Source organism: Xenopus tropicalis, chromosome 2 (genome assembly GCF_000004195.4).
Source record: "Xenopus tropicalis strain Nigerian chromosome 2, UCB_Xtro_10.0, whole genome shotgun sequence".
Taxonomy (NCBI): Eukaryota; Metazoa; Chordata; class Amphibia; order Anura; family Pipidae; genus Xenopus; species Xenopus tropicalis.
The window spans coordinates 70027722-70042903 of NC_030678.2; the positions used below are offsets into that span (position 1 = coordinate 70027722).

The window sequence follows — 15182 nt, forward strand, 5'->3', positions numbered from 1 at the left end:
TCTACCTTAAAGAGGACTAGTGTAGTCCAAACACTTTAGGGCAATAACACACGGTAGGACTTGAAGTCTGCAGTTAAACCTGCACTATCGCGAACAACAAATTTCCGGAAAAATTATTTGTCATGACAATAATATAACATTGTCATAACATTAAGACTGTCACAAGTAGAACATATTACTTGTGGTGATCTGGCTTAATCATGGGAAAATGTGAGGGAGAAGTGGTTATCAATGTTTTCTTATGTTCGCTTTTTATGGACGTTAGTGTTTTAGGTGTTTCTCTGCTAGCCTAAATAAAGTGATGGAAGAGAGGCAAATGGCATTGATAACCCAAGTACATTAGTTAAAGTGAGAGGCAATGAGTCTTAGCACCAACCTCCCCCCCTTACCTATCTAAAAAGCAGAATATATAAAGACTGGAGAAGTTTTCATCACTGTATAGATTAAAATGGACACAGAAACATTATGCATTGCTAAACTGCTTCTGGTAGAATAGCACCCAAACAAGATATATAGGAGCAAACACAACTGGGATATAAGGATTAAATACAGTGGAGGAAATAATTATTTGACCCCTCACTGATTTTGTAAGTTTGTCCAATGACAAAGAAATGAAAAGTCTCAGAACAGTATCATTTCAATGGTAGGTTTATTTTAACAGTGGCAGATAGCACATCAAAAGGAAAATCGAAAAAATAACTTTAAATAAAAGATAGCAACTGATTTGCATTTCATTGAGTGAAATAAGTTTTTGAACCCCTACCAACCATTAAGAGTTCTGGCTCCCACAGAGTGGTTAGACACTTCTACTCAATTAGTCAACCTCATTAAGGACACCTGTCTTAACTAGTCACCTGTATAAAAGACACCTGTCCACAGAATCAATCAATCAAGCAGACTCCAAACTCTCCAACATGGGAAAGACCAAAGAGCTGTCCAAGGATGTCAGAGACAAAATTGTAGACCTGCACAAGGCTGGAATGGGCTACAAAACCATTAGCAAGAAGCTGGGAGAGAAGGTGACAACTGTTGGTGCGATTGTTCGAAAATGGAAGGAGCACAAAATGACCATCAATCGACCTCGCTCTGGGGCTCCACGCAAGATCTCACCTCGTGGGGTGTCAATGATTCTGAGAAAGGTGAAAAAGCATCCTAGAACTACACGGGAGGAGTTAGTTAATGACCTCAAATTAGCAGGGACCACAGTCACCAAGAAAACCATTGGAAACACATTACACCGCAATGGATTAAAATCCTGCAGGGCTCGCAAGGTCCCCCTGCTCAAGAAGGCACATGTGCAGGCCCGTCTGAAGTTTGCCAATGAACACCTGAATGATTCTGTGAGTGACTGGGAGAAGGTGCTGTGGTCTGATGAGACCAAAATAGAGCTCTTTGGCATTAACTCAACTCGCTGTGTTTGGAGGAAGAAAAATGCTGCCTATGACCCCCAAAACACCGTCCCCACCGTCAAGCATGGGGGTGGAAACATTTTGTTTTGGGGGTGTTTTTCTGCTAAGGGCACAGGACAACTTATTCACATTAACGGGAAAATGGACGGAGCCATGTATTGTGAAATCCTGAACGACAACCTCCTTCCCTCTGCCAGGAAACTGAAAATGGGTCGTGGATGGGTGTTCCAGCACGACAATGACCCAAAACATACAGCAAAGGCAACAAAGGAGTGGCTCAAGAAGAAGCACATTAAGGTCATGGAGTGGCCTAGTCAGTCTCCGGACCTTAATCCAATAGAAAACCTATGGAGGGAGCTCAAGCTCAGAGTTGCACAGAGACAGCCTCGAAACCTTAGGGATTTAGAGATGATCTGCAAAGAGGAGTGGACCAACATTCCTCCTAAAATGTGCGCAAACTTGGTCATCAATTACAAGAAACGTTTGACCTCTGTGCTTGCAAACAAGGGTTTTTCCACTAAGTATTAAGTCTTTTTTTGTTAGAGGGTTCAAAAACTTATTTCACTCAATGAAATGCAAATCAGTTGCTATCTTTTATTTAAAGTTATTTTTTCGATTTTCCTTTTGATGTGCTATCTGCCACTGTTAAAATAAAGCTACCATTGAAATGATACTGTTCTGAGACTTTTCATTTCTTTGTCATTGGACAAACTTACAAAATCAGTGAGGGGTCAAATAATTATTTCCTCCACTGTAGGTGAGGCAACAGCTGCCAACACACCATTATTAAAACTTGCCTTAAATGACATGTAAACCCCACACACAGCAAAATCTATTGATACCTGTCACTCTGGTTGTCCAGAGGTTTATAGTAATGCTGCAGCATCCCTTAAGGGCGAGGGCAGATGAAGCATTAATTCACTTCTCTCAGCCCTGCGCTTTTCTGCCTGTCTGTGAGAAGCGGATCCACTTCCGTACGTCGCAGAGCGGATTGCCGGTCGGCCTGGAAAATGCTGCCGATCCGCACAGCTCTGTGTGCGCGCACTCTGGCTGCTGTTATAACTTTCAATGAATGCACACAGAACGGCGTACTAAAGCGGATCCGCTTCATCTGCCTTCACCCATAATCACTTAGATGTCCTTCTCTTCCTGTAACCCACTCAGCCCCCTCACTTAGGAATTTGCTTTGGCTGTTGGCTCCTGGGCATGCTCAGTTTTTCTCAGCTCAGATTACTAAACACACCTAGCAGCCAATGAAGAGATGGCATTGCTGGTTCCCATAGAAACTCAGCTCTAGCTGACCTAACCTCCTCTGCTGAGCTCCGTTTAATCATTACAGTGCTCAAGCAAAACAGCACTTTTTATCAAAGACAGTTTTGCCTGTGTGAGCCTGCGTACTTCATGAAATTTATGCTGAATAAGGGTCTTTTTGCATGTGTGCTGTTTGCAGATTTAAATGTAACTAATGATGTGGGCACTGGGTGAAAGCTGCTATTTGCTTTAGGAAAATGTAATGGTGCTGGCAAGTGGAGGGGATATATGCAATACAAATGATGCCATTTGGGTGGGGGAGACTTGCCCAACTGATATGGAAAACTGACATGTAAAAATTTAGGCTTTACATGTCCTTTAACAGTGTCCACATAATGGCATCTACCTGCTTGCTGTGATTGCAAATTGCAAGGCTGAAGGAAACACCATTTGAGCAATTTATATAGTATAAGTAATGTTTACTTTGCTCAACTAACATGATAGAAAAGAATTTGAAATTTTTTCTTAGGGTGACAATAGTTTTGGCGAGGTTTGGAAGTATGCTTAGGATCATAATCTTGTAAAAGTGCTGCCCAATAAGTCTTACACGCAAGCCCCAACTTTAACAGAATGCTTAACTGTTGTTTTTTAAAGTCTTGAAAATTAATTCTCACACTCAGTATACTTTTGTAATGGCCAGGAGAAACCCAGTGTCCAGAAAGTTCATAAATGTGAATTTAGTAATGCGCATTACCCTTTTATATCCTGCAGGAGTCAATCTTATGTATTTCTTAGCCCAAAAGCAAGCCTCTTAACCTTATTTTGTTGTCTTAAAAGAGGTTTCCAAACTTCTACATGACTGTTCAGCCTCACTTCCCCAAGTCTTTTCTGCACTGTTTAAGTTGACCCTTTAATGTGTTTGTTGTGTAATTTTTCATTATTTTCATTCATCCTTATGAATTTGTCATCTGATCTTGTCAGATGCCTTGTGATAATGTAAGCAACTGTGCTATGGTTTGCGTTTTGTTCCACTATGAGCTGAGATTTGCCTCCAATTGTGACTTCTGAATCTTGGGCCTGTGACACATGGTGCCAGCAGAGAAAAGGTCATCTGCTGCCTTCCATCTTTCAGTGCACACACAGGGTGGGTGTCACTGCATAAATGTGAAAGAATGCATTTTCTATGTGTTTGCTGACAATGCTATGCACAGGACAGAAGAAAGCAGATCACTTGCCCTCCTACTGTGAGGAATGTATACCATGTGCCACTAGTCTCAGAGGATGCCACCAAGAGCCCTTATGTTTACATTTCAGGATTTATAATTTGGCAAGCTGAGGTGCTAACAGAGTTCTAAATGAAAGCTTTAATAAAGGCAGGTGCACATAAAAGTTTAACCAATTAAGCTAATATTTATAAAAGACACAGGCAGTGCTAGCATCAATTTGAAAAGAAACACATCTGTAATATAATTTTGCATAAAAGTTACAAACTTTTCAGATAATATGTTCTTAAAGTACTTTTTGAAATGTAAGGTTAAAATTTTACCATAAATGCTATAAAAAAAGAAAGGATGTTAAAAAAACATTTGACTGGTGGTGTATATACATATATTTTGGTAGGACCACAAAAAACAGTGTAAAATGAGGGATAACATTATCACCCTCAAGATATCTCACTCCTACAGACAACAGGGTACCTGGAAACATATCTGAATTGCTTCCTACGTAAATGATACCTTGAATCTGTCCCAATTTTCACGATTGTCCTGACAGCCCAGACTCAGCCCACAGTCCCGGGTTCTTATTGAAAAGTCTCTCATTTCCCTTTGATCTCCTGCACTAAACGCCAACATTTTTCTGAAACTTAATTAGATAAGTAGGCTTTTGGCAAAGAGCCCAGAATACTCAACGCCTGCACTTAGATACTAATAAGATAAACAGGTCTCTGGGGGGAACTGAGGCTTGCATGTTAAAGGGCCATTTCATTTTAATTACCAATATTGTAATAACACATAAAACAAGACCCCAAAATCCCAAGAAATGTGTTCAAACTTTGTGTGGTCACAAAAGCAGGCAATGTCAAAAACATTTCCATGCTACGCACATCATTTCTTTTTGTCCCTCTTTGCATTTTTCGCATGTTGGGAGGTATGTATAAAGCACAGCAGGTAAATTTGACTTGTCTAGTAGCTGGGAATAAATGGAAGAAGACAGTTAAACTTACAGAAATTTACATAGGGAGAAATGCAAAGGTATTTTTGCCCGTGGCCCGTGTGATTTTCCTGTAGGCAACAAAGCACCCCATCTGCCATTTCACTACAGGGCCCCATTAGTGGGAGAGGGGGGACGGGTGTCTTAAGGCTAAATGTATGCAAATTACTTTAATGATTTACATTAACATGTAAAGAATTTACATAGTATATGCAAAAAGGTGTTATTTATGTAGAAGCTTACGTAACTTACATATCAAGTATTGACAATGCAAAGAAGCTTGACAGGAAAGCAGGCGTATAGAAATACAGTGAGAAGCAGTGAGAACTTGAAGAAGCAGTTCAGTGTAAAAATGAAACTGGGTAAAATAGGCTGTGCAAAATAAAATATGTATTTTTAATATACTTGGCCAAAAATGTAATCTATAAAGGATAAAAATGACAGAACACTACCTCCTCCACAGCTTTCTAAGCTGTTAGTAGTCAGTAACCAATCAGTGACTTGAGGGGGACCATATGGGATATAACTGTTCATTTAGTTTAGCTTTTAAAGCTGACCTTTGTGCTCACAAACTGACTGAACAGTTATGTCCCATGTGGACCCACTAAAGTCGCTGACTAACTAAGGGGTTAAAGAGTTGAAAGCAGGAAGTAGTGTGTTGGCTATTATGTTAGACATCTGCTCACTCCAGCAACAATATAAGACATATTTTTTATTTTGTGCAGTATATTTTACCAATTTTACTTTTTACACTGATCTGTTCCTTTTTAGCCTCATATACATACATTAAGAGGCAAGGCATACTAAACCAAGAGACCTCCCATTACTCTTCCCAAAATCAAGTTATTTGCAATTATAATTATCACTGATACATACATATAAGGAAGCTACCAGGCCCAGTCCTTTTGAGATGTCTAAAATATTTCCATCCTGATAGTTGCTGTTCACATAATGTACAAAATTGTATTAATCTTACTGACTTTATTGTGAAAATTGTTTTCCTTTTTTCTACCCTCAGGCTCGTAACTACATCCAGTCCTTGCCATATATGCCTAAGATGAATTTTGAAGATGTTTTTCTAGGCGCCAATCCACAAGGTTTGTAAGATTACATAGCTACTCATTCGTTTAATAAAAAAAAACACAATTGCTCAAGTTCAACTTCTTTGTTTATTCAGTCCTGTGTAAGGTCTAGTTCAGGGATGCCCAATCTTTTTAACCCGTGAGCCACAATCAAATGTAAAAATGGTTGGGGAGCAACACAGGCATGAAAATTGTTGGGTATGTCAAATGTTCTGTTTGTACTCCTGGTTTTTATGCAACCAAAACTTGCCTCCAAGCCAGGGACTTCAAAATAAGCACCTCCTTTACGGCTTCTGTAATCTAACTTTTTTAGATCAAAAACTCCCAGCATTATCAAATTTTCAATGTACTACAGCAGGATACGCCAAATCCAAAACTACTACGCCATTTTTACCAGTACACATTCTGCCAAGTACCAAACATAAATACAATTATGAACTTAGCAGTTTCTATAAAATTTATGAAAATTTTCAAAAATTGCCTCAAAGCTTCCACTTTCAAATATATTATCTCTCAGATAGCATTAGGTACCCAGAAAAAACATCCTAAATATGAAAGCCAAGGGTCCACTGAACAGTTTAACCGTTTAAGTGCCACAGGACGTAGAATCTACGTCCTGTGTATAAAAGTACCTAAGTGCCACAGGACGTAGATTCTACGTCCTGCTGCACTTCCGGATTTGGGAGCGGAAGAGCTGCTTTTCAAGCGATTCCTTCACTCCCCGCTTGTTCCCCAGCCTCTAGATAACAGACCCCAAAATGAAGTTAGTGCATACATATTTCATGGCATATATTTTAACTACCAAAGAATACACCCATCGACCCAAAAAAACTCATATTCTCAGAAAATACACATTCTGCTGAATCTAAAGGGGGTAAATATTACATTACATTAACATTTATTTATAAAGCGCCAACATATTCCGCAGCGCTGTACAATAAGTGGGTTACATACATTGGACATACAGAGTAACATATAAAGCAATCAGTTACCGATACAAGAGGTGAAGAGGGCCCTGCCCAAAAGAGCTTACAATCTAAATATGACTTTGTATAGCAAAGCACCAAACAACAAAGCTGAGCAAAAAGTAGCAATCTGAAAATTTGCAATCTGCAATTTCTGAAAATTGGCTCAAACCTTGCAATTTACTCCATTATATGTCCCATATTTCGTAATGTTCTAGCATAAAACATTCTGAATATGGGCCTACTAAGCAGGTTAATGACCAATATGAAAACTTTGCTGCTGCAATAAAGGCACCCGTTATGCGTGTTATTTGCCATAAGAGCCCCTAACAGTACAGAGACCTTAGAAGACCTACTTTCCAAAAGTAAATGTAGTGTTTTTTTATGAAATTTTAGAAAATCATCACAAAGCTTGCATTTTACCGCATTATATGCCACACATATTGTAACATACAAACATGAAACTTTCTAAATATAAACACCAATGGTCTGTTGAAAAGTTTGATACCCAATATGCATAGATTTACTAAACTATGTGGCATACAGAGGCACCCAAACGCAGACACATGGGCAAAAATAACTAACAAAGAACAATGCGGAATGCAATACAATCCAATAAAAAAAAAAAAATTTTCGCCTTGTGTAATCAACTTGTCTTGAATCACAGTTTGAATATTTTAGCTTAACCAAATAAGTTTTACAGAAAGAAACAAGCAAACAAAACACAATTAAATGGCTAAAAATGCACTAAAATCGCCAAAAATGTTAAATACTGTAATTACTGAAATAACATACAAAAGGTATTGCACAGTGAGGTTTCCGAATATGCAATGGCAATAAAATAAAGTTTTCAGGCAAACTAAAAAAAAACCTCCAATGCATTCAAAAAAGGCATTTATGTGTGTGAATTGAGTGTTGTGTGCACATGTGTGCGTGTGCAAGTATGCATGAGTGGTGTAAATATGTAGCCCCTGATTCCCCAAAAATGAACGTTTGTGAAAAAGTACAGTTACAGAAAAGTGTGTTTTAGTGCAATAAGTATGTGTTTGTGATTGCTTGAAAATCCATCTGGAGGAGGAGGAAGCCTCCTTGGAGGAAGCACCACGCAACTTTGCTCAGATCTGGTGCTAGGGGGTGCCAGAAAGTAGAGGAAGCAGCAGGCACAGAGCTTCCACGTGCCTGCTGCTTCCTATGGGGCCCCTGGGCGGTCACACCCAAGGGGCCACTCGTTCCCCTGCTCCACTGATTGCCTACTGGCTGGGAAACAAAAGGGGAGTGCATAAGCGGCTTTAAATTTGCCTCCAAGGGCAAAAAAATTCCTTCCTTACCACAAGATGGTTATCAATCCTTTTTTATATGATGTCTATAGTGGAAAATTTATTTGGAGGTTTTAGAGATCATATATTTTAAAGAATGGCATCACGTAGTAGTGATCATTATGGTTTTATGAACAAATGTGCAATCTACAATATACTGAGAAGCAATGCTTTTGAAACAATAGACATTAGTTTAAACTCAGACCTGGTCATCTTAAAGAGACTATAGATGTATAACTATTACTATTCATTTGCATAACTAACTGAAGAGTTGTGTATAGACATTAACTGCTATGTGCAATTAAGTAAAGGAAGCATATAATAAAGCTTTAACATTTTCCCTGCCAAGAATGTAGGCACTACATTCTTCCAGAGAAGGTATTTATCTGACAAATCCAACATGGGTAAGGATGCCTTTCTACACAAAAGTACCAATCTGCAAAGCTTTCCTAAGTTTAGTGTTTTTTATGTAATTTCTAAAAATCACCTAGAAACTTCGCAATTTGCAGCATTTATCTCACAATTTTTTTCTTTACATACAATGAATTGTTCACTCCTCAGATTCAGGCTGTAAACCCCTGTATTGTTTATAAATGTAATCCCATGCATTGTTCACACCTTTGGCACTTACAGGCAGCATACGGCACGTAGAGTATGGCACACACAAACAGCATCGGGCTGTGTGTGCCATACTCTGCCTTCCCTATGCTGTCTGTGTGTGCCATACTCTGCCTGCCCTATGCTGCCTGTGGGAAGTGAACCTGGCAGGGGTTTGTCCTGGGAGTTTGTTAGCAGTTAAAAAAAGTCATTATATGGTCCCTAAGGTGTGTAATTATATGCTTGGGGTTGCTGTGCTATCCACAGGGGAGGAGGAGGCATATGGATATGAGCATATAAGCTATGTCTTAATATGACATAATATTATTCTGTCACAAATGAATGAAGTGTGATATCTCTACAGTGAGCACAACCATTTGGATTTTGTTGCACTACCACCATTAAAGTGGGTATGGACTTAAAAGCTCTTATGATAACATGGGTGTGGTTTGAAATGGGTGTTGTTTTAAAAAGGGGAGTTGTCAAAACTGACTTCCATTAGCTACCCTCCACCATGTAGGCCAGAAAAATGCCGGCCCTCGGTTCCACAGAAGTTGGACAGCACTGGTCTAAATCAACAAAACTGTGATTTAACCAAAGGAGGATTGCCCAAAACATTAATCTGATTGAAAATCTGTAAAGTGGCTGTCGCAATTTGGCAGATCTGGAATTTTTTTGCAAGAAGGAGTGGGAAAAGTTTGCCAAGTCCAGATGTGCCAAAAAAAATAAAATCAAAAGGTGCTTCAACGAAATATGAATTTAGGTGATGTGCACACTAATGCAATTAGGTTTTTGTATTATTTATGTTTTCACTAAATTGTTTCTGATTTGTTTTTGACTTCTTTTGACTTCCAATTCTTGCAATAAGTTGTGACAAGATTTATCTCAGTTTCATTTTTTATTAAACAAAAACCTGCTATGTTGCAGGGGTGTGTAGATTTTTTATATCCAGTGTTAATAGTTTGTTTCTGGCTAAGTGTGTCTCTTGTAGGATCACTCACAATTTGGTGTGTGATGGTCATGAAAATAAGCCCTGTTTCATAGGGTAACTGAGACCCCTGACATTCCATGACAGGATTGAAAGCTCAGTCAGGGAGGTGTAGATGGGCCAAGTAAAAGAAGAATATTGATTGCTTTATATGTTACTCTGTATGTCCAATGTATGTAACCCACTTATTGTACAGCGCTGCGGAATATGTTGGTGCTTTATAAATAAATGTTAATGTAATGTAATGTAAAAGAATAACCACATGCCAGTGGAGCTTGGAGTGGGAAGAATAGGGTTCTGTTAAGAGTGCTGTACATGTTATCCTTTCCTCGTGGAGAAGAAGGGGTATAAAGGAGTGGATGTTGGGAAATGTATAATGTTTTTTTCAGCTGGGTTTCAAAAGTAAAATGAGACTTAGACCCTCCCTACCTGCCTGGTTGGGCAGGTTTGGTTGCCATAACTAAATAAATGCAAATAGAGGGCTTAAACCATAGGTGCTGTTATCTCAGTTCTGGGCCCACTCTAGGGTAACTGTTAATTCAGACAGACTCCAGTCAGATGTGTGGTTGTCCAGTCAGAAATTAGTATCATATTTATCCTCTTGCTATGCTCTCTCCTGTGGGTTGTGTAGTTTGGGTGCTAGGAAAAAATCTAGGTTGTAGTCTGGCCTGGAAGTTAGATTCAGCCATTGGAATGGTGTCCTTTGGTGAAGTGAGAAAATAACTCTTGGGTGTGCAGTGAATTACACTAATTAAGGAAGTTGTATTTGTCGCAGACTCTCCTTTACAGAATTGAATTTGATTTGTTGATTGCGGACTTCAGCAGAAGTTAGGATAGTCAGAGCTGTGCTGAATATGTTCCACTTTCCATGCCTCACATAGGATTGCATCTGTATCACTGTAACTCGTACAATGATAGGGTCGGCTAGGGCCCCTGGGGATTGAGGTCTGTCTAGGACCCTGTGTGTGTATACACACACACACACACAAAGCATCTGGAGAAAGCATCCGAACCAAACTCCTTATGAGCCAATCCTCCAGCAGTGCTGTTATATTACGTGTGAAAATCGCCATTCTGGTCTGCAGTGGTTGCATTTTGTCTTCCAGTTCAGGCACTCTCCTTTCCATTTATGTAGTTCTGTCTCACAGACAGTACATCTTACTTAATTATGTTGGGCTTAGTGGTTTGGGCTGACGTTGAAGGAGCTGGGGGGTGCATCACTGGAAGGGATTGTTACTAAATTTTATTTGTCATAGTGCAGTGTTTCCTGAACTCTGAGGCAAGTCCCCACTGTGGGGCTGGTTGAGGGGGGTACTTAGGTCATTGAGGATAAAGTGTGGTGAATTATCAGTATTTTCTCTTCTAGATCCCCATAAAAACCCAGCAAGAAGAACTTGGGTGGGCACCTGCCTAAAGTTTCAGAATCTCTGCAATAGTAATAATTCAAACCTTTTAAGTTGCACACGGGGGGGGGGGGGTGGGGGGGTTACTATCGTAGATTTTGTTAGGATTGTAAGTGACATTCACAGTGTGCTCTGAGGTTCACCTGTCATACAAGCTTATGATGAGGGGCTGCACATAAGAGCAATAAATGAATTGCTTGTAAAATCACTATTTCATATGAATTACAGCACAATTTTCTCTTTTTCTATTTACTGCAGCTGTAGACTTACTAGAGAAAATGTTGGTTTTGGATACAGACAAGCGAATAACAGCAGCAGAGGCACTAGCACACCCTTATTTTGCTCAGTACCATGATCCTGATGATGAACCGATAGCCGAGCCATATGATCAGAGTTTTGAGAGTCGTGAGTTGGACATTGAAGAGTGGAAACGTGAGTTTTATCTATAACTATCCCTTTTTCCAGCTGTACCCTGCTAAATATGCAAAGAACAAAAAGAATCATGATCCCAAAAAACATAATTTTCTTAAAACCTGATTTACATCTTTCTTTATATACTGCTAAATCCAGTACCAATGTTGTTGCAGCTTTTCGTGGTAAGAAGAGCAGCTTGAGGTTAAAATGGCTTGTGTCATAATCAAAAGATGATTACAAAAGTGCACAACTTGAAGTCCTTCAGCTGTGGTTGAGTTAAAACTCCCAGCATCTGTCAAAATATTCTTAGAGTTGTTATTAAACCGTATCTGGACAGATTCCTTTTGCCCATCACCTTTTTTTTTAAAGTTTCATTTTTATTGTTTTTTAACACAAAAATAGGGGAAAATGGGGAAAGAGGGAGCAACGGAAGTACATAGCTTTTAGCACGATTCAAGTTACATATTTAGTACGAGCAGCTTTATACAGAGGTTTACCTTACAGAAGGCGAACAGTACAGTATTTGTGTGTTATGACACTGTTGCATTATATATCACAGTAAGTGTATTGAACCAAGTTAACATAACCATACATACGAGGTATGAGGGTTGGTTAGGTGGGATCTTCATGTCCCATCAGGTATACCAGGGTTTAGCTCCAGCCATGGTGACCAGATTCTCTCAAATTTCAAGGGGCACCCACGGGCTTCATAAGTGAGTCTAATAGAGGGTAGGGCTGCATTAATGAGGGTTTGCCATGTTTTCGCTGAGGGTGCATTGATGCCCAACCAATTTAGTATTACTACTTTCCTTGGCATAGTATAGGATGGTTCGATATAAGGATCTAGTTTTATTGAGTGGCACGAGATCCTCGATCTGGCCTAACAGGCAAATCTCTGGCGTGCATAGGTTGGGAAGCCCCAGGTTATCTGCCATGTATTTTGTTACCTTAGACCAGTATTTTAGGATTGGTGGGCATTCCCAGGCAAGATGTAAGAAGGAGACCCTGGTTTGTGGCATCTGGGGCATGTGGCCTCAGGGTTGCGTCCTATTTTTTGCAGTTTGAGGGGGGTAATATATAGTTGGTGAATGAACTTGTATTGTATTAATCTATCGCGAAGGGAGATCAGATCGGTATATAGCACATCAATAGTCTCGTCCCATTGTTCATTTGTCATACTGGGGATTGTTTGTTGCCATTTGCGGCATGCCATGTTAAAGGGGGGTGAAATACTGTTCAGCAGAGTTTTATATAACCTGGAGATTAATTTGCCTGTCTCAGAGTTCCTTAATACTAGCTCAATATTCGAGGAAGTGAGTGCTGGCTCCAGTGTCGTAAATTGAGCTTTAAAGGCATGTCTGAGTTGGAAGTAGCGGCCCATCACCTTTTGGCAAAAATATTTTTCCAGAGTAAACACAAGCCATGCTTTTTTTTTAAAAACCACACAAAGTTTCATGTTTTAGATGACTTTTATTCATCATGGTGTATAAAAGTTAATAACATGCTGGTGGCTGAATAAGTAACAGCATGAGTATCAACTATCATCTGACTTTTAAAGTGTGGGTTGTTAAGGACATTATTGTTGTTAGTTTTATTCAAATATTTTCTTTCCCAGGTGGTAAAAAATGTCTCTCAAAATGCCAAATATATTTATTTTTATTTTGTATAGTATAGTTTCAGGTATGGTATCAAAAACACCTAACAGTATACTGCCAAATATTCAAAGCACCACTATAGAATAAGCATACTTTAAGACCAAAAACTCCACACCCCAGAAAACCATATCTTTTTGGAGAGTACAAATTCTGCTGAATCTAAAATGGATCAATATGTCTTTGTACTCCAATCTACCAGGCTACAAAGCTATGCCCAAATTTATGCTATATTCTTTAAATCCTCATCTTTGTAATCATAAGCCCCACATATCCTAAAGAACCAAGATAAATAAAAAATGATTGGTGAACTTTGTATAAAATACTTGCGAAAAAAAGCTTTAGCTCGTAGTTGTTGCTCTGTACTGCAACCAAATACAATTGTAGAAATCCAAAAAATAGGAAAAAAGCTTCAGCAGGTTTACTGCAAAACATTTATTGTTGGTAGTGGTAACACAACATGTTTCGGGTCAATACCCTTTATCAAGTGTACAAAGACCATAATCATGTGTTCTCATTTAAAACCAAATTGACCTATGACCCACCGAGCACACAGCATTTCAGGAAACTCCTTAAAAGGGGTAGTGCAATAGTTAAACATAAGTGATGGGTCATTATATAATATACCATTGTGAAAAAAATGCTACAGCTAAGCAAAGTAATGCTTCATTATACATTAACATTAAAGCAATTAAGCATAGATAATGCCACAATGTGCATAGCTAAGATAATATATAAGATGATCAAACACAAGTGCAAAGTGAATAAAGCATACAGTCCAAATAGTAAATCCATAAGTGTTGATCCAATGTCCTTAGAAATCCAATAAAAACAGTTCCGTAAAAGAGAAGGGCCCAGGGTCCTTGACCAGTTGAACCAAATCCACAAAAAACACTCTTGGGGGCCACTGCAGGTTTACATGTGTCTAACCACACCAATAATAGGAAACTGCCCATACAGGGCCTATCCAGGGTAATGTAATCCTTTATGTATTGAAATTGCCTATACATGTTTAAATGCAAAATGTATAAGTAATTTCCATATAAATTAAATTACTGTTACAAAATGGATAAAATAAGCTGCAAAATATGCAGAAAATGTTATTAGAAAGGACACAAAATATGGAAGTTTATTCAGCAAGTTCCCCAGGTTTGCTTATAAAAGAGGTTCTTCTCATGAAAACGCAAGACTTTGCATTCTCGCGCGTTTTCATGCGTATATCGGCTACATGTGCCTGCACCCGAGCGTATTCCATTCATTCGGGTGCAGGCACAAGTAGCAGGCGTAGGGCTGAATTTTCGCCAAGCGTTTTTCCGCTTGCCGAAAATATCAGCCCTACGCCTCGTGTGGCATCAGCCTTAACTGTAGCATTTTTTTCACAATGGTATATTATATAATGACCCATCACTTATGTTTAACTGTTGCACTACTCCTTTAAGGAGTTTCCTGAAATGCTGTGTGCTCGGTGGGTCATAGGTCAATTTGGTTTTAAATGAGAACACATGGTTATGGTCTTCGTACACTTGATAAAGGGATTGACCCGAAACATGTTGTGTTACCACTACCCACAATAAATGTTTTGCAGTAAACCTGCTGAAACTTTTTTCCTATTTTTTGGATTTCAACCAAGATAAATAAATAAACTAAATATTGAAGCCAGTGGTCTTCTGAATAGTTTGATGAAAGGTTGATGCTAATTCACAAATCTAACAATTCACATTAATAGAACAATTTTTACCCTTTACATAGTTAACAAAAAAGGTGCAACTGAAGAGATATTCACCTCATAAACACCCCTCGGCTGATCCTTCATGTCTGCACAGACCATTAACAGTATGTTAGAATTGTAATATGCGGAGTCTGTGTGCCTATGCCATTGCAAAGGAGAAATTAA

At 39.0% G+C, this 15182-nt stretch overlaps 1 protein-coding gene across 2 annotated transcripts in view; it reads left to right on the forward strand.

Moving 5' to 3' along the window:
• mapk14 (mitogen-activated protein kinase 14) overlaps positions 1-15182 on the forward strand; it is a 103460-nt gene that overhangs the window by 85495 nt on the left and 2783 nt on the right. For both annotated transcript variants that reach the window (XM_012959463.3, NM_001005824.1), the window contains exons 10-11: positions 5890-5968; positions 11481-11654. In XM_012959463.3, the coding sequence (XP_012814917.1) occupies positions 5890-5968; positions 11481-11654 (253 nt within the window). The remainder of the gene's footprint in view (positions 1-5889; positions 5969-11480; positions 11655-15182) is intronic.